Source organism: Monopterus albus, unplaced genomic scaffold (genome assembly GCF_001952655.1).
Source record: "Monopterus albus unplaced genomic scaffold, M_albus_1.0 scaffold238.1, whole genome shotgun sequence".
In the NCBI taxonomy this organism is placed as follows: Eukaryota; Metazoa; Chordata; class Actinopteri; order Synbranchiformes; family Synbranchidae; genus Monopterus; species Monopterus albus.
The window spans coordinates 455,640-479,416 of NW_018128118.1; the positions used below are offsets into that span (position 1 = coordinate 455,640).

The 23,777-nt window shown below is 39.4% G+C and overlaps 1 protein-coding gene across 1 annotated transcript in view; it reads left to right on the forward strand.

Moving 5' to 3' along the window:
* The window catches only part of dnah2 (dynein, axonemal, heavy chain 2), a 73,480-nt gene that overhangs the window by 8,889 nt on the left and 40,814 nt on the right, over nucleotides 1-23,777 (forward strand). The window contains 27 exon segments of the mRNA XM_020620488.1: nucleotides 6-97; nucleotides 1,087-1,243; nucleotides 1,406-1,515; nucleotides 2,155-2,284; nucleotides 2,633-2,821; nucleotides 3,703-3,847; nucleotides 5,019-5,211; nucleotides 5,547-5,747; nucleotides 6,713-6,869; nucleotides 7,038-7,212; nucleotides 7,436-7,599; nucleotides 7,843-8,004; nucleotides 8,167-8,270; nucleotides 9,719-9,875; nucleotides 10,664-10,743; nucleotides 11,933-12,113; nucleotides 13,807-13,945; nucleotides 14,746-14,963; nucleotides 15,621-15,713; nucleotides 15,859-15,984; nucleotides 17,076-17,186; nucleotides 17,521-17,724; nucleotides 19,949-20,052; nucleotides 21,505-21,694; nucleotides 21,930-22,110; nucleotides 22,274-22,401; nucleotides 23,117-23,269. Of these exon segments, the coding sequence (XP_020476144.1) occupies nucleotides 6-97; nucleotides 1,087-1,243; nucleotides 1,406-1,515; nucleotides 2,155-2,284; nucleotides 2,633-2,821; nucleotides 3,703-3,847; nucleotides 5,019-5,211; nucleotides 5,547-5,747; nucleotides 6,713-6,869; nucleotides 7,038-7,212; nucleotides 7,436-7,599; nucleotides 7,843-8,004; nucleotides 8,167-8,270; nucleotides 9,719-9,875; nucleotides 10,664-10,743; nucleotides 11,933-12,113; nucleotides 13,807-13,945; nucleotides 14,746-14,963; nucleotides 15,621-15,713; nucleotides 15,859-15,984; nucleotides 17,076-17,186; nucleotides 17,521-17,724; nucleotides 19,949-20,052; nucleotides 21,505-21,694; nucleotides 21,930-22,110; nucleotides 22,274-22,401; nucleotides 23,117-23,269 (4,044 nt within the window).

The window sequence follows — 23,777 nt, forward strand, 5'->3', positions numbered from 1 at the left end:
TTGAGATCCCCCAGTGTGTGTCTGACATTTACCAGGACAGGGAGGACCTCAGAAGCCTTAGAGAGAGAGCACTGCTGCTTATCAGAGACTATAACAGGTCTCACACATACAGGAGAACAAACTTCCATGCAACATTGAACCATGCTTTCTGTTACTGTATATTATAAATTTATATTTTGGACAATATTGTGCCTTTAACATCCTTCTATACTTGGTACTTTTCCAATCAAATAAGAATGGCATTATGCATACAGTGATCTAGTCAAGTCAAGATTTTTATTTGCCATGCATGCATGCAGTCTAGGCATATAGGAATTCTTGTGCAGCTCTCCTTTGGAGTCAGGTAAGGAGTCAAAAGCCAGAAAGAACACTTAGTCTTAAAATAAAAAGTTACATAAAGGAATCAAAGCATTAAAACCGTAATACACAAAAATAGGGTAATAGTATTTTCCCCAATGACCTTCAAACATCGCACTTAGTAATACACTTAGTCTTAAAATAGAAAGTTACAAAAAGGCAACAAAGTGTTAAAAACAGTCACAGTAACTTGGTCTGTGCATTTGTATGGAGTACTGATATTAGTGATCAGGGGTAATATCACTTGTATACTTGCCTGGTGATATTTTTTTTTTGGTAGAGTGTGAGGTAGGAGCCCTTATTTTCCACTGACAGCTATTGTAATTTGATTATTGTGTTTTTTGGGGCTACACACTATTTTCCAGAGTAAATGTATGTACAGCAATTAGCCCAGATACAAAGTTTCATTCCCTCTTGTTTAGAACAATCATGTAGGCCAGATCAGCCTAGGTTTGCAGCGTTGTAACCCAGTGGAAAGCTTACTACAAACACTGATATGTGTTTCATCATGAAGCCACCTCTGTCAAATATTGTTCAGTCAAGTATTAAAATGTTTGCTTCCCTTAGTGAGCAATATAAGACTTTACAAGGGGATTCACTATAAAAGCACACAAACATACAAAATGCACCAAGCTTCTTAAACAGTATGCTAGCTGCATAGCAATGTTTATTTAATGCCCTTATGACCTGTTTTTTTTGTGTGTGTGTGTGTGTGTATGTGTGTATCAGGATCCTTGGAATTATGTCTCCTAGTGATATGGGACTGTTTCGGGTACAAATTAATTTCATTGATCAGAAGATTAAACCAGGACTGACCAGGCTTCAGTGGTTGTCTAAAGGAGCTTCTAACACCTTCATTCGTGACTGTCTCCAGCACATTGACAAGGTTTTAACACACAATTCACCACTTAGTTAATATGGACACTGGTACAGTTTTATTATTAATGTAATCACTTTTTTATTTCTTTCTTTAGTGATTCATAGAGTGGAAGTAGCTGTAAAACAAAATCTGCTCCACTCATCTTCTCTCTTCTTTATTACACTCCAGGTCCAGTTGGTGGCTAATGGTTATAAAATATCCAATCTGTCCATCTCCAACCTCTGTCGCCAAATCAGTCAAACACTGCTTGTTAGACTGGATGGAAAGACTGTGTACAGGTAATAACAGATAGGTGATCACTGCATGGTGTGCCTTATACAGTAAATACACAAAATTAATAATGTCTGCAGATTTTTTAAACTATTTATTATATTTTAATTAACATCTTATGATGCATCTCATATGTATTAAAAAAGGATAAAGCCGTTGTTTTTCTTTCCTTTTTTACTTTCAAAACACCCCATAAAAAGATTACACAATGAATTGTGTGTCTACTCACCACAACGCATGTCAATCCAGAACCTGGTGTGTCTCATTTGTCTGTGCTGTAGACCTCCAGTCTTGTCCAGAAGCGATTAAAAATCACTGCACTGGATGACATGTTTCTTCCTCATTAAAAAATGTGAGGTCTGTCTGTCTTTCAAACTAAAATGCTAAGAATGCCTATCACACTCTGAAGTAAGAAAAGAGTCAATTGTGCATGCACATGATCTTTGCTCTGTCTGTCCACATTGTTACAGGTATATATGGTGTGATCTGGACTTTGTCGATGTATATCTATATATATATATGGGTCCAATATAAAGTTCGATATACTGTATATGGGTTGCGTCTTAGTTGTACATTGGATCCAAGTGATTCACATTGATTTCCTTTGTTGGCTGCTTTTTCTGTCTTTCTCCTGTTGTTATACTTAGGAATCTGGAATTTGAGGATGACCAGAGAGCTCACCAGCAGAACCAGCTCCGAATACTGCGCAGAGCACACCAGGAAATTGTTGATATCATGACCCGCATTTACAACACCTTCTCTAATGATGGACATGAGGTCTGCGCTGTGTTTAGTGTCATTCATTCAGTTGCATTTCACCAGTAATGTTGCTGCATTGTCAGAAAATTATCATCTGGCACATTCATAAGATTATTTCAGAGAAGGATAGAAAAGAAAGATTCTTCACCTGCAACCAATTTAGGATTGACCCACATAAGTTGTTTAACGTGTGATTAAACTACTAAAAAACAATGTTCACACCAATTCAAAAATGTCTGATATAAACATAAATCAAGGACCTTTGCTATTATTCTTTCTTACTGAATTACTAAGCCTTTTGGATTATAATTTTATAATAGGCGCACTGCTCTGTCATGTGTGTACATTTTTACTATGGTGTTTAAGGTCCAGGAGCAATGGCTGACCTACACAGAGAAAGTGGACTACATGGTAGAGGAAGCTTTTAGGACCAACATCAAAAGCTCTATGAAGAAGTTATCCAGGGCCATCAACAGAAACAGCAAGACATCACCCAATCCCTTGTTCAATGTGCTATTAGTACTGCACCAGGCAACACCGCAGGCAACACCAAAGGTACCAGCAACCCCACATAATCCAGTTAGGTCATATGATAATGACTTGTTTACCCAAGTTTGATAGAAGAAATACTCAGGCACACGTACAGTCATTCATCCTGTTATTTATGAAGTGCAGTACATGCCACAATCTGTAACACTGAAACTACAATTTGAAAGGTTGAAAATAAGTTTTCAAAACTGAAAATTAGAGTTCAAACCTTATAGATAAGGTTCGAAATTCAGAAAAAAATTGCATCATGCTTTTCAATATTACAAATCAGTGTTTTCAAAGATTTGAAACTTGTTTTCAGACATTCAACACACTTCTTTCAGAGATTCAGATCAGCTTTTTTGGCACAGTTTTAGCAGGTGAAACAAACTAACTGGAAAAAAAAGCCAGTAATTAAAATATGATTTCAAAATAGGACTGAAAAAAAACTCAGAACCTTCTTGCTGTGAGACAACAGCACTAACCACTGCACCACCATGCCACCTATATTTAACACATTCCAAATTTATTTTCAGCCTTTCAAATCCCACTTTCAGGGTTACAGATTGTGGCATGGACTATACTTCACAGTTATTTTGTGTGCGTTCTATGCTGCACATATGCAGGCTCTAGAGTTTCAGTAGAGTGGTAACCTATGTAAATGTTGGATTCTCACTCTTATTTTTTCATTCACAACCATATTATCATGACACAGGTATTATTGAAAAAATGTATTTGTTTTGTCTGTTGGAATGAATTAACTCAAAGGTTTAAGGCTATATCAGTTACAAGTATATTGCTCCTTTACTTGCAGATGCCAGAGATTGGGTACAGGTTTTGATCTCTTAGGCAAAAGTGAATGTTTGTGGTGTTTGTTTGTTTATGTATATGTGTCTTTGGTTTGATAGGTCGAGTTCTCCCCAACACTTGGAAAGCTTGCTCAGATAGTTAACATTTTGCCTCAGCTCATCAACACCATCTCAGAATTTAAACGTCTGTCTGAACTTCTCACCGGCACACAGTCACAAAGGAATCCCATTCACATCAGCATAGGTTAGAATTTTTTTTTTCCTCAGTGAATCCACATTTTACAAAAAAAAAAAAACAACAGTGTGTAAATCTGACCCGTTTTTACTCAGTGATGGGTAGAGGTAGACCTGACAGTGACAGCACACAACAAAACTGTATACCCCTGGTCAGTCACTAAAATGTTAAATAATTAACATTACATATAGTCTTACAGTAATTACATTAGGGAAATATATTTTGTCTTAAGTATAATTAGAAAAGATGGTTAGATAAAGTACATTGAGAATACAGGCCCCAAAGTACAAACTAAATGCAACAAAAGCCAGTTTACCTGTAATCACTGCAACAAAAGTGATTGCACCTGTTATTTCAAGCTCAGGTTAACTGGATGAAAAAATGTTAGAAACACCACAGCTTTCTCGATTTTGGTCTGGTTTGTATCTAATGCAGTTTGGCTCCACATGGTAAGGACTTGCCTGAACCACATAATGAGATTTCATAAAGATGGGAGCGCAAGAGCACCAGTAGGCTGCTGAAAATGAGCTAAAACACAGCTATATTTAGTGGTTAGGAGGTATAGGAAAAGTCACACTATAAACAACAGAAGGCACTCTGACCATCCTCAAAAAATGGCAAATGGCATTATGAATACAAGTGTTCATACCCATGTACTGAATGAAAAGATGACTCCCATTCTCAAGAAGCTTAGCAGGAGAAGAATTTTCTCACATAATAATAATATAATACAATATAATAATAATAATCCCAAACACAAACAAAGATCACACAGGAAGTTTTAAAGAAGGAAAAGTAAAATATATGATCTGGCCATGTGTGTCCCCCTGACTTGAATCCAATACCACACATATTGAGTATTGAGTAACAAAACTTCTCCAGCAAAGAGCAGTTGGTGTCATCATGCCCTGGAGGATTGAGTAAGATCAAAAAATAAAGGTTGACTTGAAAAGAAAAAAAAATACAATAATCTCAGTAATGAAGGATTTACTGACTTTTGTTGTAGCTGTTTTTTAAATACTTCTTAGTATAGTTTAATTAATCAAACATTTTTGTTTTACTACAGGATTTATAATTATCATTTTGTTAGTATTGACTGAGGGTGTACCCAGGTATATTGTATATAACTGTGCTTCTACTCTGGTCCCTATCATCACCCTGGTCCTTGTTGACCCTTCAGGTCAAGATGAGGAGATAAGAAAGATTCAGGCTGCAGTTGCCACAGAAATGGCAGTCAATGCCAACCACCTGCAGACCTCTCTGGAGACCTGGGACAAATACAGGGGCATCTGGGAGACCAACAAGGACACATTTCTAAAACGCTACCAGAGACTAAACCCACCAGTCACTGCTTTTGATGCTGATATACACAGGTACTGTTTCTGTGAACCTTTTAATACTTTCAGAAGTAACTGGCATGAATTAAAGTTGACTACAGCTGCTGTTCAATGATACAGGAAAATACCAGCTTTCACCCGTCATCTTTCAGATTGTTGCCTTGTGACAACTGTAGTTCTGGTTCAGCTGTAGCAGCTGATTCAGTTGAAAATGCCCTTTCACACAATGGATCTCTAATTGCCAAGTGGACTTTTGTTTATTTTTGTCATGAGACATTTGTTAACTGTTGGTGTTTTCTAAACTGAGGAATGCAGTTGCATTATTCTCCCCCTTCTCCATTTGTCTTGTGTCCATTATGTTGTTGACCTAGGTACACAGAAAAGGCCCACAGTGTTCAACAAGAAGAGACTGTGCAGAACATCTGGTTTGTCATGCTGGACTGTTCACCACTCAAGTCCTCCTTGGTGCAGCAGTGCAGTGAGTGGCAGGCTAGGTTCACTCAGCTGCTCAGCCACATGGCCAGTACTCGCCTACAAGAACTGCATGCCTCCCTGCAAGACAATGCCAACAGGTGCAGATTCAAGAGAAATAAGGTGTATTATTTATGTGTTTATTACAAACAGTATAGATGAGAGTGGCAGTGAGGAACAGAGAGCTTGAACAAAGGTCCCTGGCTCAAGCCCAACAAAGAATGTTGCAATTCAGTTAAGCCATGGGGGTACCCTGAAAGTACTTATTTTGCAGGTTATGTTTTGTAGGTGAGGTTTTTTTGAATATGATGGCAAGTTGTGTATATAGATAGAAGAAATTTATTATTTATCTTCCTCTGTTTGTCTTACAGTGTCTTCAAAGACATTTTGTATCAAGCAGCTAATACCAGCTGGCAGATTTTTTTTTTCTATCAGTCAGTTGGCACAGAGTGAGAAGATTTTACTAAAATGGGGTTGACTTGAACTGTCTGTTTTGTTTTGGCTAAGATGAACAGGAACTATTTATTAAACAAACATACTGTATTTAGCTAATAATTTTTGTAAAGATTACCAAAAATCGGCTTCACTGAGGAAAAACCATCAGTTATGAAACAGTTACAAAGCAGTAATTTGCTGTGTATGTGTGAGACGTGCTATGGCTCACACATAGAGTTTAGCAGCCTACACACTGACCATGAATTACTATGATAGTGTTTGTCTGCCCAAAGCCCCATTGTCACCAGTCACTGTGCAGACCTCTGATTTGCTGTTTAGGTGACAGAGCACCTGCTGCTTCGATAAAATACATTAAACTCATAAGGTTAATTAAGATGAAAATTCTACATTGATTTCACCTATCCTGATCTGTTTGGTCACTGATATAAATATGGTGATGAAGGGAGTAAGAGACAAGAAAGGAAAGGAAAGGGAGAAGCTTTTGATCCTGCAAACATTTGAGATATGAATATTGAGAAGCTTTTGGTCCTGCAAACATTTGAGATATGAATATTGTGATAAAAAGGGTGTGACTTTTGTTGTTTTATATGTATGTGTACTGTATGTTTAGGCTGGGACAACCTCCCCAGACACTGGCTGAGCTTGGTGACCGTCTGAAGCTCTTGGAGACTCTCAAGGGTGATTTGGCCAAGACAGAAGCTCAGATTTCTCTCATCCATGAGCAGTTTGCTATCCTGGACAAATATGAGGTCCCAGTGGAACCGGTTGTAAGTACTTCACTAATTAAGAGAAAATCTGTCCGATTTTTGTAAACCTCTAGGGTTTCAGCAAAATGCAGATTTTGTCAAAACCCTGATTTCTCTAGTAGTCATGGTTACTCTATATCTACACTTAAATAAACACTCAGAAGAACATAATTTATGGTTTACCCACAGGTGAAGGATATGCGTGAGGTGCTGAATGGGGAGTGGATGTTGTTCCAGCAGCTGTTGACTGACAGTGACATCATGCTGCAGAAGCACAAGGAGAACTTTAAGAACAGTCTCCTGCTCTCCTCAAAGGAGTTCAAGAAAAAGATCCAGGCCACTCTGCAGAAGTTCAACAGCACAGGTCACATACTTTGTGTCCTACTCTGTCTTTCAAACACTCACACAGTCTATGTTATACCTTCTGTTTTGGGGCATTACCATCTTTCCTTCCAGTGATGATACGGTAGGCATTGTATAATATGTCTGCCCTTTGTTTTGGGGCTTTGGGGTATATACATATGAATGTAAATATTGGTCTGTTTATGTTTTTTCATGTACCTGTATATTTGCATGTGCATATCCAGGTCCATTTGACAGTGCACTGAGCACTGAATTGGCCTTAAAGCAAATATCAGAACATCGCAGCCAACTGGAGGCTCTAAAGCAGGAAGAATGCACCATCCTTCACGGGCTGGGCTTTTTCAAAGTGGAACAGGCCCCTTCCAAAAGCATCCAGGCGCTGGAGAAGGTCTGATACAGCACTGTTTTGTTATATGCTTATACAAACTCCAACATAATAAGCCATATACAGAAGTGGGGACTGTGGTTTTGATAAACTGGCTTAATTTATGTGAATTGTGCTTGCAGTTTCTTTTTTGGGGGGTGGTTACAAATATTTAATAGTTTGGCCAGACAGAATACTTTTTAAAGGAACAATTGTTTCAAATGCTAGCCAACAAAGTGTATTTTTGATAGAACTTTTTTTGTGCAGGACATAGAACACCTGCAGCAGGTTTGGGAGGTTGCACAGGAATGGAATGCCAATTGGAACATCTGGAAAGCTGGTCAGTTTGCTACACTGCGGACAGAGGATATGGAGAGCACAGCACAGGACATGGTCAAAAGACTCCACAAACTCCAGAGAGAACTAAAGGTCAGTTCTGCCACACCCAGTTTGGCTTCCTGTATCATTTTAGGCTATGGCCTTTCCTGGGGATGGTAAAAATCTGACTAAATGCACAGTTCCTGTAAAACAAACTCACAGCATATTTACATTACACAAGTAGTGAGTACCAGATTTTTGTCTTTATTGCAGGATAAGGAATGGGCCATAGTAGATTTCTCTAAGAACAAAATTAACCAGTTCAAGCGGATCATTCCTCTCATTGCTGACATGAAGAACCCTGCTATGAGAGACAGGTACTGAAACAAAAATCTATTTATTTGTTATTGAAGTATCTTGGAACAGTTGTCTTGTGATAGTTACAATGTACAAGGAATGAAGAATGATACTAGATGGGATGGGGATCTGCACTTAGCTTGCTGTACAAGTCTGGTTTTACAACTTTGACTGAAAGGATGCTCATTAATTATGTTCCCAAGTTCTACAAAATTACCATGGATAGTCCATTCTGCTTTTTCAGAAGTTGTCCTGAAGCTGTGATCATTGAATAAACACAAACACAAAATTCTGTTTGCTATTTCACCATAAAATAGCCAGGGGAAAAATAAAGACAGAAAAAAGCACATTCTGTGCTCAGCACAATGGTTGTGATGCTAATTGGTGAGAGGGTGTTTTTACTTCCTGGGTAATATCAAGCATATCTAAGTTCCCTGGGTCTCAAATGAGAGAACTGTTAATAAGAAGAACTGTCAATAAGACCAGCCAGAATGTGTTACAGTAGGTGTCACAGATTCTGCTGTCTCCTCACCCTCTGTTTCACTCTCCATCCCTTTCCCTCTGTGCTGGCTGTCAGTTATTTCAGCCCATTGCTCATTATGCTTCTGTATAGAGTTCAGAGCGCAGTGATACATCTGTCATACCCAGATATCCCTCTACTTATATGTAAGCAGTCCACAAATATGTTAGATTTGTATAGTTTTTGGGCAGGGTAAGCAGAGATTATAAATTTACTTTAGTGCATCACTCTTGCCACAGGTGTTAATAGAGACATTTATGTCCTTCAGTCCTTCATGTACTTTAGTGGAAAATGGAATGTAGGTGAAAGTACTTGAGCTCTGCATAAACACTACTGCCAAGGTTATAAACACTGAAGTACTATAGTGCATGTGTTTTTGTTTTCTCTGTTTGCTAATGACTAATGGTCTACAGATAGAGTGCTACCCCTAATGTCTACCCGGTGCAGCTGCGCTGCGCTCCCCTTGTGATCTGGTTTTGATCTGTCCTTTGCGTGACTTCATTCCCCACTAGGAGCATCTGTGGAGTGGCTCCTTGTAGTGCTGATTTTTCATGCAGGCTATTTTTCCTTGTTTTATCTGTGTTTTGGGGAAAGAGCTGTGTGATTGATGGGTTCCTTCTGTCAGAAGCAACATCTGTCAAAAATAGACCAGATGCCTATCTTTAGTGAAGCGGAGCAGCAGACCTGCATCTGGGATGTATCTGAGACACGTCTCAGCCTGTCTAGCATTGACTAGACTGGTAGCAATCAGCTCTGGCGACCGCGTTGCAGATGCAATGTGACGCAGCTGCACCCGGTGGAAATGAGGAGCTATATGTTTGTATGTTACAAATTATAGAGCCTTTTGAAGCAAATTTGTAACTTGTGTGTTTGAATTGATTTGTTAACGGTCACCCAGAAGATGGAAGACTAAGACTAATCATACTTTGAATGCCAATTTTCCTTCAGGCACTGGAAGCAGATTGATGAAGAGCTGCAGTGCTCTTGTGACCATACCAGTGCTGAATTCACTCTGGAGAAGATGTTTTATCTGGGCCTTGATGAGTACGCCGACAAGATCTGTGATATCTCTAGAGCTGCCAGCCAGGAACTCAGCATAGAGCAGGTCCAGTCACTAATCAATGACTGATGCTCATTGGGCAGTTTTTTAGCTTCTACTGCCATTCATTCTCACCAGATTCTTGCCCACAAAATTAGTAATCAAAGTCAGAACTGTCGAAACCTGGCTCCCTTCCAGCCTGCTTTCATGCTTGTTGTTCATATGCAGCACAGCTGCATCTGTCTCTCACCCTATGTAACTATCAGTCTGCCCCCAGACTCACACCACTTCCTTACCAAACACCTCATCACTCACAGAGATTATATCAGTACAGTTTTATGGCCATTTTTATTCACATGGAAGCACAATGCAAATTTGTGCCATGTCTTTCATTGAATTTTCACTTTGCAATATGCAGACAGTTAGCAGTAGATTTACTAAAACAGCAGGTAAATTAGCAATTGGGGCTGCATTCTTGGCATGAAGGACTGGTCTGAAGAAGTGAAGGAGTGCCTGAAAGGTGCAGTCATGCAATAAGACTTATTTGAAAGTAGCCCCCTCACAAAAATGATCAACCTGCCAGATTGTGAAACTGAAATACTCCTTGGTGGGATTTAACTGTGCCTTTTAAAAATTGCTTTTAATATTACTTTTTAAAATACTGTACAGTTTATTGTCAGTAGACAGTAGAACTCAAAACTAAGATTTGTTCTTTCCTGTCATTATTAATCTAGGCTTACATAATGGATCTTTATACTTGTGGAAAAGACAAAGAATAGAAAAATCCCCCATGTTGCCATCATTCAGTGGTGTCATCTGCCTGTTAACATTACTCTATGTGTTTGATATTAAAGGATCTGAAGAGCATTACTAAGACATGGGAGGAAACATTCCTGGAAATAGAACCTTACAAAAATGGTCACTACCGGCTGAGGTGAGAAATTGAGCCTTAAGGACAGGGTTCGATGGAAGGTTCAAGAAATTATAACTGTCATCCAGGATGAAACTCACTGCAGGTTATGGTCATAGATTTACTATGCCTTCTTTATGTCTAATTTACCCGCATCACTAGATCCTACAGCTCAGTATAGAGTAGTTCACTACTGCCATCCAGTGATGTCTCAATATAGCTTGTATATAGATGGATGTAATGCCTTTGTAGCATGGCAATATAGTAGAGTGTATGTACATAGGACACTGATGTATGACTGCCTGTTAACAGCCTTGCTAGAGAAGTCAGATTTAGAGAGTGTTTTTGTTTGTCATCAGTAATAAGTGATCAGATCTGAATTAACTGAGTGACAGCTTGGCTGATGAAAGCAGGAGAGCCAGTACCATCTGTTGCATATACAAATGAATAGAGAGAGATCTCAGGCCCAGTCTAATTAGCAGTCCAAGTCATTGCCACTGATTCTACAGAGAGGGGGAAGGCTACAGTCAGCCACTGACTCACAGTAAACATGATGCAGAGAGGCAGGGAGAACAGAGACAGTGAGAGTGAAATGTACAAGAAAGATGCTTATTACACAGATATTCTTTTGAGAAATTAACCCTAAATGAAGACGAGCTGAAGCACAAACAGAGAGGTCTAAAAAATGACTGCTGGTATATATATACAGTACCTGAGGTCAAATAAGAAATGTATTCAATAATTTACCACCTTTTTCTGTGAGTTTGTGGCTTTTACAAAGCAGGCCACTAGAGACATGCAGTGTCAAGTTTTTAACAAAACCTGAGGAATGCACACAGCTGATTATGCATCCTGTTCACCTTCAGTATTTATATTAAGACCAATGGAAAAGAAATGGTCATTTTTCAATGCAAACTCAGATTATCTATGCAGCTGTATTCTTTGATTCATTACTTGGCTTGAAAGTTAAACATTATGCATATTAACGGGCTTCATTTACCCAATATGATTTTAAATACCTTTCAGCATCATGCACTTAAAAATAAATATAGCTTCAAAAGCTGCCACAGATGAACTAAAACTTATAGAACTAGAACTTATAGGTTTACATAAATATATTTACAATGACAGTTTCTGCTGTGAAAATGTGTCTCCCTTGGAATGCCATAGTCATCAGCAGTCATGTTTGATTCTTTCTTCCTGTCTTTCCCAGGGGCACAGAGAAGGTTTTCCAGGCCCTGGACGACAGCCAGGTCACTCTGTCCAAAATAAAGGCTTCTCGGTTTGTCAAAGTCTTTGAGCAGGAGGCGGACTGCTGGGAACGCCGACTGTCCCAAGTGCTGGAGAACACTGAGATGATCCTCACTGTGCAACGTCAATGGATTTATTTGGAGGTATTACATAGTATATCATAGGATTCATTATTATACATGGATAGTCATTATTTTTATGACTTGCTCTTTATGAATATGCACAATTTGATGGGGTAAACATGTTACAGAGGTTATTTGTTATAGTAAATATTTTTCATTTTGGTTGACATCATGATTAATTATTGGATTGTAGGAGCATATTTATCACCCAATATGGTACCGTCTTTGGTTACATTGTTGTTTTTCATTGTTATAAAGCACATCTGTGCTTGGATGTAGCATTGGGCCACATTCACCAACATCTTCCTAAGTGTTTTCTTAAATTTCTTCATTAAGAAAGGTCCTAAGAAAAGTCTGTCTGAGTCATTAGTGCACTTTTAAACCACAGAATTGTTTACATCTGTGTTCTTGTATTGATGAATCTCATGTGTTTGTAAGTTGGAAGTACTTACCAGTTGTTCCTAATTCGCATAGGTTAACACCCCACCAATGCCCATAAAAGGGCATGAGACTGCAGGGCCTTGCACACATCTCACACAGAAACGGAAAAGAAAAGCTGAGAAAGCCGGGAATGCTGTAATGAAAATGTAAAGACAGTGGAGCCACGAACTCCAAAGCAAAGAAAAACTTGAGTAATTATGGAGAGTAAGTGGAGAACAGCAAATAAGCTGTCATATTTAGTTATGTCAGTAGTGAATATAAAATAAAACAAAAAAAAAGATACATGGGATGCTCTTACTTGTTCAGTGAACACTGTATAAGGTGAAAGGGACACAACTGATGAATTAAAAAGATGGCTTAATCTGAAATCTGAGGCAACAAAACAAACAGACAAGAGAGACGCTGACCAGTGGAGGAGGGCAGGCTGGCCCAGAGTTATCTGATCTGGACCAGAGCATCTGGAGCATATGGCTCTCTCAGATTCCATCAGCTGAGCATACCTCCATGCGTGCACCCAGGTCCCTTCAACTGTCCTGAGTCTGATCTCAGGTGCTGGACAACCAATCACTTACACAGACTTGCACAGCCTCAACACTGGCCAAAATATCCAAAAGATAAAGAAAACTAAATGAACAGAAATTAGTAAGATATGCACTTAAACATGTTTGGAGTTTTTTGTAATGTTTCCTAATTCTACAAATATTAGCTACAAATATTCACAGTGTAAAAATTAAATTAATTTTTAGAACCTTGATTTATAAACAAGCTTGTTAATTGCTTGATGTAATGCTTTGTGTAGTGTTTATTCGTTTTAAAAGACCATAATGCTTTGTAAAATAATTGGAAAAATATTAAAGAAATATTAATAATGACAAAACTGTTATTGTAATTTAAATCTTACAATATTATATAACTGTAGAACTGAAGAAAACTAAATGGCCATTTATTTCACACAAATGTCAGCACCCAAATGTGCGTAAATGTGCCCCTGAGTGTGTGGAGATTCTGTTCTTGCCTAAGAACAAATCCCAGATAAGAAAACCTTGGTGAATACCAGAATCTTTGTAAGTGGGTTTTATGAAGAAATGAGTTTTTAAAAACATTTGGTGAATGTGGTTCAGTGTTACCAGTTTGCATTCTAATGTAATGTCATTTCATTTGAGTGCAGTCCTTGTGATAAGTTTTGGCCCTTTCTTTTGTACAATTAACCCCATCTCTCCACTACCATATCGTCTCTTTCACTGTCCATTTTTCTTTGTTTTCATCCATCTAGAACATTTTCCAAGGAAAGGACATCAGAGAGCAGCTGCCTCAGGATTGCAAAGAGTTTGAAGACATTAGTTGTAATTGGAAAATCATTATGGGCCAACTTAATAAGGATAACAATGCCTTACAGGGAACACACCACCCAGGTGTGACAACATACTTCCTGTTCCTTTAAATAATATGATGTTATCAAAACTGTACCTGGTGTCACATCATATTTTCCTCTGTGTGCTCAGGGTGTGGAAACAATTGTGTGAAATTTCTGGAATTAAACACCTGTGTACTTGTAAAATAAACATAACTAGGTACAGTTTAGTGGTTGGTTTAAGAATCTGAGCTATGTGTGGGTGTGTTTTTTAGATTAAACCATACAGTAAAACCGCAATGTTATGTTAACTACACAAGGGAACTTGTGTAACCTATACTATTCATAAAATAATATATACTGTATGTCAACAGCCAGAAAATACTGGCACAACTTACACAAGTGATATTATTTGAGATGGGAATCTTATGATCTGTCAACAAGAACGAATCACTGCAGTGACAGCCATTATTCTTACTCTACAAAGATACTGCAAAGCAACTCTGCTCCTAAAAATAAGATGCCTTGATTTGAAAATGTGGAATACAACCTGCACTCTCTGAATATTACCAAATGTTATAGGATAGTTGCTGAACACATTTGCTTCAGAAATACAGAACTTTAAACATACAAAGGCTGAAGCATACAATTGTGACATAGAACCTGCAACTGTGGTTTCACAGAATTATTGCTGTAACGATGAGAACATAAATTTTGAGCAATTAAGCTTGCAAATTACTGAACATGTAAAGGGCAGAGACAAAAATATTCTCCTACATATTTTTAACATAGGTATATAAATAAAAACAATATTCAGAATTTAGTGAAAGCGAAAGACAGCCTCTCCTCTCTCTCTTTCAGGCCTGCTGGAGAAGCTGACAGAGATGAATGCCAAGCTGGAGGAGATCCAGAAAGCCTTGGACATGTACTTGGAGACCAAGAGGCAGATATTTCCAAGATTTTACTTCCTGTCCAATGATGATGTGCTAGAGATCCTGGGGCAGTCACAGAACTCAGAAGCCATGCAACCCCACCTGAAGAAGTGTTTTGACAACATTAGAAGCCTCCTTATTGAAAAGGCATGGAAATCAGATAATCAAAGGCACACATATACTCAGTGACCAGGGCTGCACTTCTTCTGACAAACAGTAATTTAAGGCCTTTTTAGTTAAAGTTAGAAGACATGCCTGGTGTGTTTTTTACCTGACGTTATATAGTATACTACAACAAATCCAATTTTACAGGGGTCTACAAACAGAGGGTGTCATATGCTGTATAAATAGTAAAGTCACTTCAGCCAAATTTGCTATATGTGATATTGGGCTTTATAAATAAAAACACTCTTCCTTATTATAGGACACAAAATTCCATCACAAAACTATGAATTGGTCATGTATGCACATTTACACAGCTGTTAAGCATTTTTGACATGGTTTAATTATGTTATTGTAGCATTACTGTAGGCATATTACATAACAGGAATAACACTGTAAGATGAGCATTCCACTGATACACTAGATACTCAAGCATATAGAAAACACCTTTTTAGAGTGAAGCCTGTGTTAAGTGATGATTATTTCTTCATTTTTTACTCTGTCACAGCAATTATCTTACAATTATTGGCTAACATTTTGTTACTTTAACTTCCCTGTTTAGAAAACTGTTTTTATCTTATATGAATGCAGATTTGAATGGACAGGAAGTTACAGGTACAGACAACTGTGTGTTTTCTATAGGTGGGCAGTTGTCCACGTGCCATTGGGATGTTCTCTGCTGATGAGGAGTATATTCGCTTCAGCCTGTCAGTGCTACTGGACACACCTGTGGAGGTACAGCACTGATGATGATTATTGCTATGATCAGATCATGGTGGTAATAGTGTATTAATAATAAATGTGAGTGAAGTCATGATAACAGTGATGATGAATACAGTGAAGAGAGTTATGGTGGAAATTGTGCTTTTTGTGTATGTAGATTTGGCTATGTGATGTCGAGGAGGCAATGCGTATGACACTGAAGTATTGTCTGAGCGACTGCCTTGTAGCTCTAAAAAGGATGCTGGGTCAGAGAGACAAATGGGTCAGAGACTGGCCAGGACAGGTACATTTACCTTTGGCTTTTCCCTCTTTAACTGCCTATCCTGCTTGTGCGTCTTCACCGATGTGACATTCTGATTGATCCAGTGATGCAGCTTATTCTTGGCCTACTGTCTCTGGCATAAAAAATAAGATGCATGTTAAATCAATGCAAATGGGTGTAGTACCCCAGTTCTTTAACTGAATAACGAAGGAGTCCGTCTTTCTTCATCTAGTGCTGATTTATTTTAACCACAAGTAAAAATTACAAACACAACCTGGGTTGCTCCCCCTTCCAGAGACACACACACACACAGGCTGCTGGAAAGTGGAGTCCCTGGCCACACAGAACCTAATACATTCATAAGTTTGGGCTAACCCCTTACCCAGATGAAGTCAGTCTGAAGACTCCATCTCTTATCTAGTGCTCCACGTGCTTTGAGCAGCTGCATGTTTACCTAGTCATAACAAAATGAAGAATTTCAATGTGTGTGTATGTTGTCACATGGTGTGTATCTAAGGCATTCATTCATTTATTCGGACATAATATTCTAATACAAGATTAATACAGGAAAAGAATTGGTGCTTATGGTTCACTTTTCAGAATCAACATTCTGTCTGCTAACCTTGAGACAAAACAGACTAGAGCAGACTTTAAATCTTACTAAACTGCATTACTAACACATCTGATTCAGCACATTGTTTAACAATTCTCTAACTGATTTACTAATATCTAACATGGGTTTAACAATTTGAAAGCCAGTGTATCATAGCAAGTATGTTATTATAATTGCTCTTTTCTCCTTATGTACTGTACACAGTTTTATTCCATTTACAAATCCCAGTTCCTGCTAAACTCAAAACGACCCCTCCTCAGTTCCATAGGTTTTTACTTAATTGAGCTGCTAGGGTAATATTTTGCTTTAAGCTTTACAAACTACAAATTCCCTAACATCAAATATATCTTCTCCTGCTTGTGGAGTTAATAGAAAAATGTAAGAAACTTGGAAAGAGTAGTATTTTGATTTTAAAATTTAATTCAAACAAAGCTACCAGGTTCTTTACAGCAAAGTTCATTTTTCATAACAGTATGTTTGTGTATTCCTCCTGTTTTAGATGCTGATCACAGCCAGTCAGATCCAGTGGACCGCTGCTGTCACTAAAGCTCTCATTACCAGCAAAGAGCGAGCTGACCAGTCTGCCCTTAAGTCCATGAAGAAGAAACAGGTTTGAATAATTTTGTCATTTAACTCCCCTAAAGCTTGTGTGAGAGTAGGACTTTCCTATTTTTTAGATGAATGAAATCATTGTGATGATTTGTTAAGGTGCCATTATGTCTTCATACACCAAGCTGATGGTTCTTAATAATGATTCTAAACATTTAAAATGTTTCTCTTGTCTGTTTTTATGCAAATTCAGTAGTCTGTGTAGCCAATGCATAAATTAACCTTGTTATGATAAAATCAGTGTATCAGCCCCATGATTAGCCAATATAATGTTAAGAATTAGCAAACTTCTAATAAACGCTAGAGTCTTTACTATAATTATCTTTGTTTCTCAGGTCTCCATGCTTCAGTGCTATTCAGAGATGATCCGTGGTAACCTGTCCAAGGTCCTGCGTCTGAAGATTGTAGCGTTGGTCACAGTGGAGGTTCATGCTCGGGATGTAATTGACAAGCTGGCCAAGGCAGGCTGCCATGATGTCAATGCCTTTGAATGGCTCTGCCAGCTGCGACTATACTGGGAGAAGTATGCTTTGAGAGAGGCAAGTAAGAACAACATGTAGAAGACAGTTTGACAAAAAAAACACTATGGCTGTTGTCACAGCCCAGCTCAAGGCTGGACAAAGGGGGGGAGACTGCACATGATTTGTAACAAAAAAAATCAGGTTTTTGCATAGCTAAAAGGGGAGTTGACATATAGACAAACTAAAAACAACAAGACTGCCCAAAGAGGGTTGTTTATGCATGTAGTTTGTATGATGAGGACTGGAATGCTTGCAGAGGGATGCTCTCGTTGACACACCTGGGGTTCTTAGTCTCAGTGGGGACGTCTGCAGTATCAGTCATAGGGACAGGAATGGAGATGGGGTCTCCGCGCCGGCCAACCCACTTGGGATCAGTAACAGATGGAGCCCGCTGCTGCTCTGGGACAGGCAGAGGTGGCTGTGGAAGCGGTGGAGCAGGCTGGGGTGGCTGCGCCAGCGGTGGAGCAGGTGGAAGCTACTGCAGCAGCAGCAGAGCCGGCAGAGGTGGCAGCAGCAGCGTTGGACTGGGAACTTGGAGCAAGGGCCTTCTGAGGAGCGTTCTCAGTGACATGCGGCGCGGTTGGACCCTTGGCAGGGATGCTTCTGTCGGCGCACTGAAGATGGTCATCTTCCATGCGGACACTCCCGTCTGCCCAACAAGGACCCACCACTGCCAAGAGGATTTCAACCTCGGGGTTGTGGGCAGTGGGAGCTGGCTGTATTGGTCGCTTTATTTTCCTGCATTGTCTGCCCCTGGAAACGGTGTGTGGCTCAGAGACAGTCAAAGGCTCCCACTCGGGCTGAGGCTGTAGCTCGGGAACAGGCTCAGAAAGAGGCTGGGGCTGGGACTGCAGCTCTGAAATAGGCTGGGGCTGAGGCAGGAGAACGAAAAGACTGCTTGGCAGGATGGCCTTGTGGAGGCTGGGGCCGTTGGATGGACTGTGGCTGAAGAGCAGGACAGGAGAGGGGAGGCCCCATCTGGGCCTTCAGTTGCCTCGGGTGGGTCTCCCCATGCCACGATTGGGGATTCTGGGTTGGCTGGGGCTGAGGCTGCAATGACAGGGCTGGCCGGGATAGAGGCTGCAGCGACAGATCTGGCTTCTTCCAGGCCTTCCTTCTTCCTAGCCTTCCAGGACAGAGGGCTACTCAGGTCCCTTTGAAGGATGAGGGTGGTAAGTATGCAGATTAGTGGCGTAGTAGCGCACCAGAGATCAGGAGAGATGGTAAGTATGCAGGTTAGTGGCATTACAGCAGGTGAGTGTGTTGCCACTGTCTTCTCCACAGCAGAGAGCAGGTAAATATGCCGGGAAGTACGCCACACTGAAAAACAAGTTGGAGACCCAGGAGACTGAGAAAACGAGGAGCCCGAAAAGTGTCTGGAAACAAACAAGTTAAACTGTTTAAGGAGGTCACCAAGTGAGTAGTGAAACAGACGCAACTCAGTGAACCAGCGGTGAACATATACAAAAAGCTCCAGGGACCGGGAGATAATGAGTGGCAGGTGGATGAAATGATGGCTAATTGTGCTGACTGAGAATGAGACGGAAAAGGTGGGAGAAAAAAAACAACAGAAAACCAGGAAGCGAGGTCCAAACTGTGACAGCGGGTTAAGTAAAAACTCAGTGTTTGTTTGCCCCAGTTAAAGGAAAACTCTGGGTTATCAGCTGCAGAAACAGAGATCACTTTAACTCCAAGTCACTTACTATGGTAACCTATTCCATGAAACCAACCCATTCCTCTCTGTCTCCCTGCAGAAGCAGTGACACCCTGTTTCATTTCCTTATTCTTACAGCCCATATCAGAGCACATTATAATTTTCAGAAGACTGCTTTGGGAGAAGAAAAGAAAGAAAAGAAAATGTTCTCTCATTGCTATCCAGGTGTAATGAGTGGCTGGGTCTAGAACTACAGGGAAACAAGCAGTGGAGACAGGACAATGACTGAGATCATGACACTTAAGTTTAAAATGTGAAAGCAAAACTGTGATAGAACAAGTGGGTGTAACAAATTATCAGTAGTTTAGTTTAAAAAAAATTATAAAACACCTATGCAGTACATATACCCTCTCTCTTTTTTCCATATTTTTTCATAATATCAACATCTCTTATTCTCTTTTACTCGGTTTGCTGACATGTCTAATGGCAACAAGTCAAGATCAGTTTTTGCGGAGGGATAAGAGATGGACCGAAATGAGTTGGAAACAGACACAAACTTGACTATTTCCTGCTTTGTTCTCCCAACAGGATGAGGAAGATTGCATAATCCGACAGACCAACACCCGATTTAACTATGGCTATGAGTACCTGGGCAACTCTGGACGACTCGTCATCACTCCTCTCACTGATAGGTCACAATTTATCATGCACCAATTAACAAATGTGTCAACACATCATTCAGTCTGTCACATATCAGTTAATTAAGTTTTAAGGAATCTAATTATTTTATGTCAAAAACCTCTATGGTTATGTTTCATATAGACACTGAGTAAGAAACAGCAAAATGACAACTCTTTTTTGAAAACTAAGCACAGATTTGTACTCTGATTAGTGTATTATGTAATTAACTAAACAGAAGCTACAGTTAGCTTGTGTTAGAAAAACCCAGTTCTTTTGTTGAAAGCGCAAGAAGAGAAGACAGAAGAGGACATTATAAAATCAACAGAAAATTTAATCAGAGCCTGGTCACATGGTAAAGCTATACAGCGCTGGGCTCTGAGTGACAGAGTTTCCACAGGAAAACTGTTCTCAAAAAGCCCCGAGCCATTGTTTCTGGTTATATTTATCTTCTTGGGCAGAGACCACCCGGAACAGGGGTTGGACTTACACATATCTTAATTCTATTGGCCATAGGCGTGAGCAGGCCAACCTATGACTGCCCACGCCTGCTTGCTGACCATGTGCTAGAAGCCAGACCTGTAAAAGGCTGAGCAGGCCTGTGTGAAGATGTAAATCAGACCAACAGGTCTATGTGTAGATGTAAATCAAGCCACCTGGTTACAATGAAGATGCAGACATTATATCTCCACAAAGTTACAGCATACAGTTCCAAAGTTCCAACTCAGTAGAATTTGACAGTCATCAATTCAGTTTTAATATATATAAGCAAGGAAAATAAAGGGATGAAAAGTAACTAAAGGAGAATAAAGTTATGAAAGGTAACGAAAGGAAACTAAAGGTATGAAAAGTAATAAAGTAACTAGAGTCTATAAGACTCAAATCTTGATTTGATTTGATTTATTCTTTCAAGCATATAAAACACTTGATGTAACAACACACATTTTTACACACAATCCAATAACAATGAAGCCTATAAGATTCAAATCTTACACTTGCCTATCACATGATGACACCTTGTCTCATGCAGTTACAGAAAAACGACTAGTGCCAGTTACTTTGTGTGTGTGTGTGTGTCTATGTGTGGCCTGATATTATTCATGTTTTGGGGAAGTAAATTTGTTTACACAGTTACATCGTGGAAACTTTTATCCTTATGGGTACAAAAAGCAAGCCCCCAAAACATAAACCCTTACATTTTAGAGTGAAGTCTTGGTTTAAGGATAGGGTGAGGTTACATTACGTTAGGTTAAGTGTTAGGGTAAGGGTTATGGTTAGGCAAGTATTAGTTATGGTTAAGGTTAAGTCTTCAGGAAATTACTGTAAGTCAGTGTAAAGTCCTCACAAGGAAGAAAACAAACGTGTGTGTGTAGTTCACATTGGAACAGGTATTGGTACTGTATTTCTCTGCAGTAGTTTGTTAACATCATTCTCTTCCTCTTTCTTCACTGTTTGACTCTGTCCAGGTGTTACATGACCCTGACTACAGCACTCCATCTCCACCGAGGGGGTTCTCCTAAAGGCCCAGCTGGTACTGGGAAGACAGAGACAGTAAAGGACTTAGGCAAAGCCCTAGGCATGTATGTCATTGTAGTCAACTGCTCTGAAGGACTAGACTACAAATCCATGGGACGCATGCACTCTGGTCTTGCACAGGTAGGTAGGGAGAAGGGGAAGTGTGATGACATGGGGGATGGGGATGGTGATGATGATGATGATGGAACTAATTATAGTTAATCAACAAGTCTGTAAGTTAAAGACATCACAAGATGACTTTCAGTTAGGGAAAATCAAGCTTTTTTTATTAGTCTGGGTTTTTTTTTTCCTACTGTCTCTTCATGTAGTTTAGCTTTCAAATATGTACCTATTTCATTGTGTCTACCCTGAACAGACAGGAGCATGGGGGTGCTTTGATGAATTCAACCGAATCAACCTTGAGGTGTTGTCGGTAGTGGCCCAGCAGATACGTTCCATCTTCTCTGCACTCTCAGCTGGACTCTCCACGTTCCATTTTGATGGACAGCACATACGTCTGGTCAGGTCATGTGGCATCTTTATCACCATGAATCCAGGTAGGTCCACACAGATATGTAAATGCATGCACAGCACTTTATGTCACCATGTGTTAGTGGAGATAGTTACATTTGAATAATTTGTAAATAGACAAAAGTGGGTTATGATGTTTTGCTATGTTTTCTGTCATGAAAGCCTGCAGTAAATGTTTTGCTTCCCTAGGTTACGCTGGTCGTACTGAGCTTCCAGACAACCTTAAGTCCATGTTCAGACCTATCTCCATGGTGGTGCCAGACTCAACTTTAATTGCTGAGATCATACTTTTTGCAGAGGGCTTCAACAACTGCAAGGTACTATAACTCAAGGAAATCTTGTCCTAATAGTGTGCTGGGAAAAATGAGAAAGCCATTCAAGTAAGGTTAATCTTAGTTGAGTTTTTGGATCATGGTACAGCAACATGGTAAGTGGGAAAATTGGAGGATGATCATGGTCTATTCATCTGTGGTACAGGATGTGTTCTGAAGTTTGACAAACACAGGTGACGTTCTATGGTGATTCTGTGCAGCAAAACTCTGAACAACAGCAATATTCTACAGCCAGGATTCATATGTTTGATTGATTTTTGACGAAGAATTAAGGAACATAAAGATATTGTCTATGTAAATAAAAGAAAGCCTCAAATCAACTCTCTTTCTCACTTTGCAGTAACAAAGCCTTGTCTTTAACATACTAACGTACTGTATCCACGTAATGGATTCTGGGTGCTATTTTTACACTGTACACACTGAATGCTCACTGATGTGTTCAGTTTACATTATTCTGTTTTGCTACAGTACAAGCTGGTTGTGTGGTTGAAGTGATATATGATAAGAAATGTGTCTTTACAGTGAGGCAAAGAATGGGAGGTGATGAATTTATGTCCAATGACTTATGTTACAACCACACCTATTAATTGTTTAACTAATTCTGTTTTAGCTGACATTTACTCTTCTCCCTCAGCTTCTTCTTTGTTCTTTTTCCTGTTTGGATGTTACTTTACCTCTGTATTCATCTTTGCTTTCATAGCTCCTGGCTAAAAAGGTTTTCACCCTGTACTCACTCGCGGTGCAGCAGCTGTCTAAACAGGACCATTATGATTTTGGCCTGCGTGCCCTCACCTCCTTGGTCCGCTATGCCGGAAAGAAGCGTCGCTCTTGCCCCAACCTTCCTGATGAAGAAGTAGGCCTCTCTCCCTTGCTCTCTCTTTCTCTCTCTCTTTTCCTCACTCTCTCACACCAATAAAACGGGTTTGACGATTTGCTAAGAGCGTCTGAGAAACCTTAAACACACAGACATAAACTAACATAAACATTTGTTCGCAAGCTCCAAGAAACTAAAAGAAATTACAAACATTATGTAAAATAAACCAAACTAACATTATGAAATACTAAGCTTTTTCAAAGGATAGGCCTGTCTTAATATAATAGTCAGGTGTACAGTATACGTATGAACACTTGCTTGCTGTAATCATTCATGTTTATGTTTATACATTTTCATATTGACCATTAAGAGATCCCTTTCTGATAGGATTCTGATTTTTAAAAGCTAAGCAAGATTTTTAAAGCTAATCAAGAAAACACTGTCTAATAACACAAAGTAGAGATTTAAGAATAAAATGACTAAGTTGCACCTAAGTCATGCTGTTATCTCTCTTTGGCTTGCTGTATCTACAGTGTCAAAAAACACA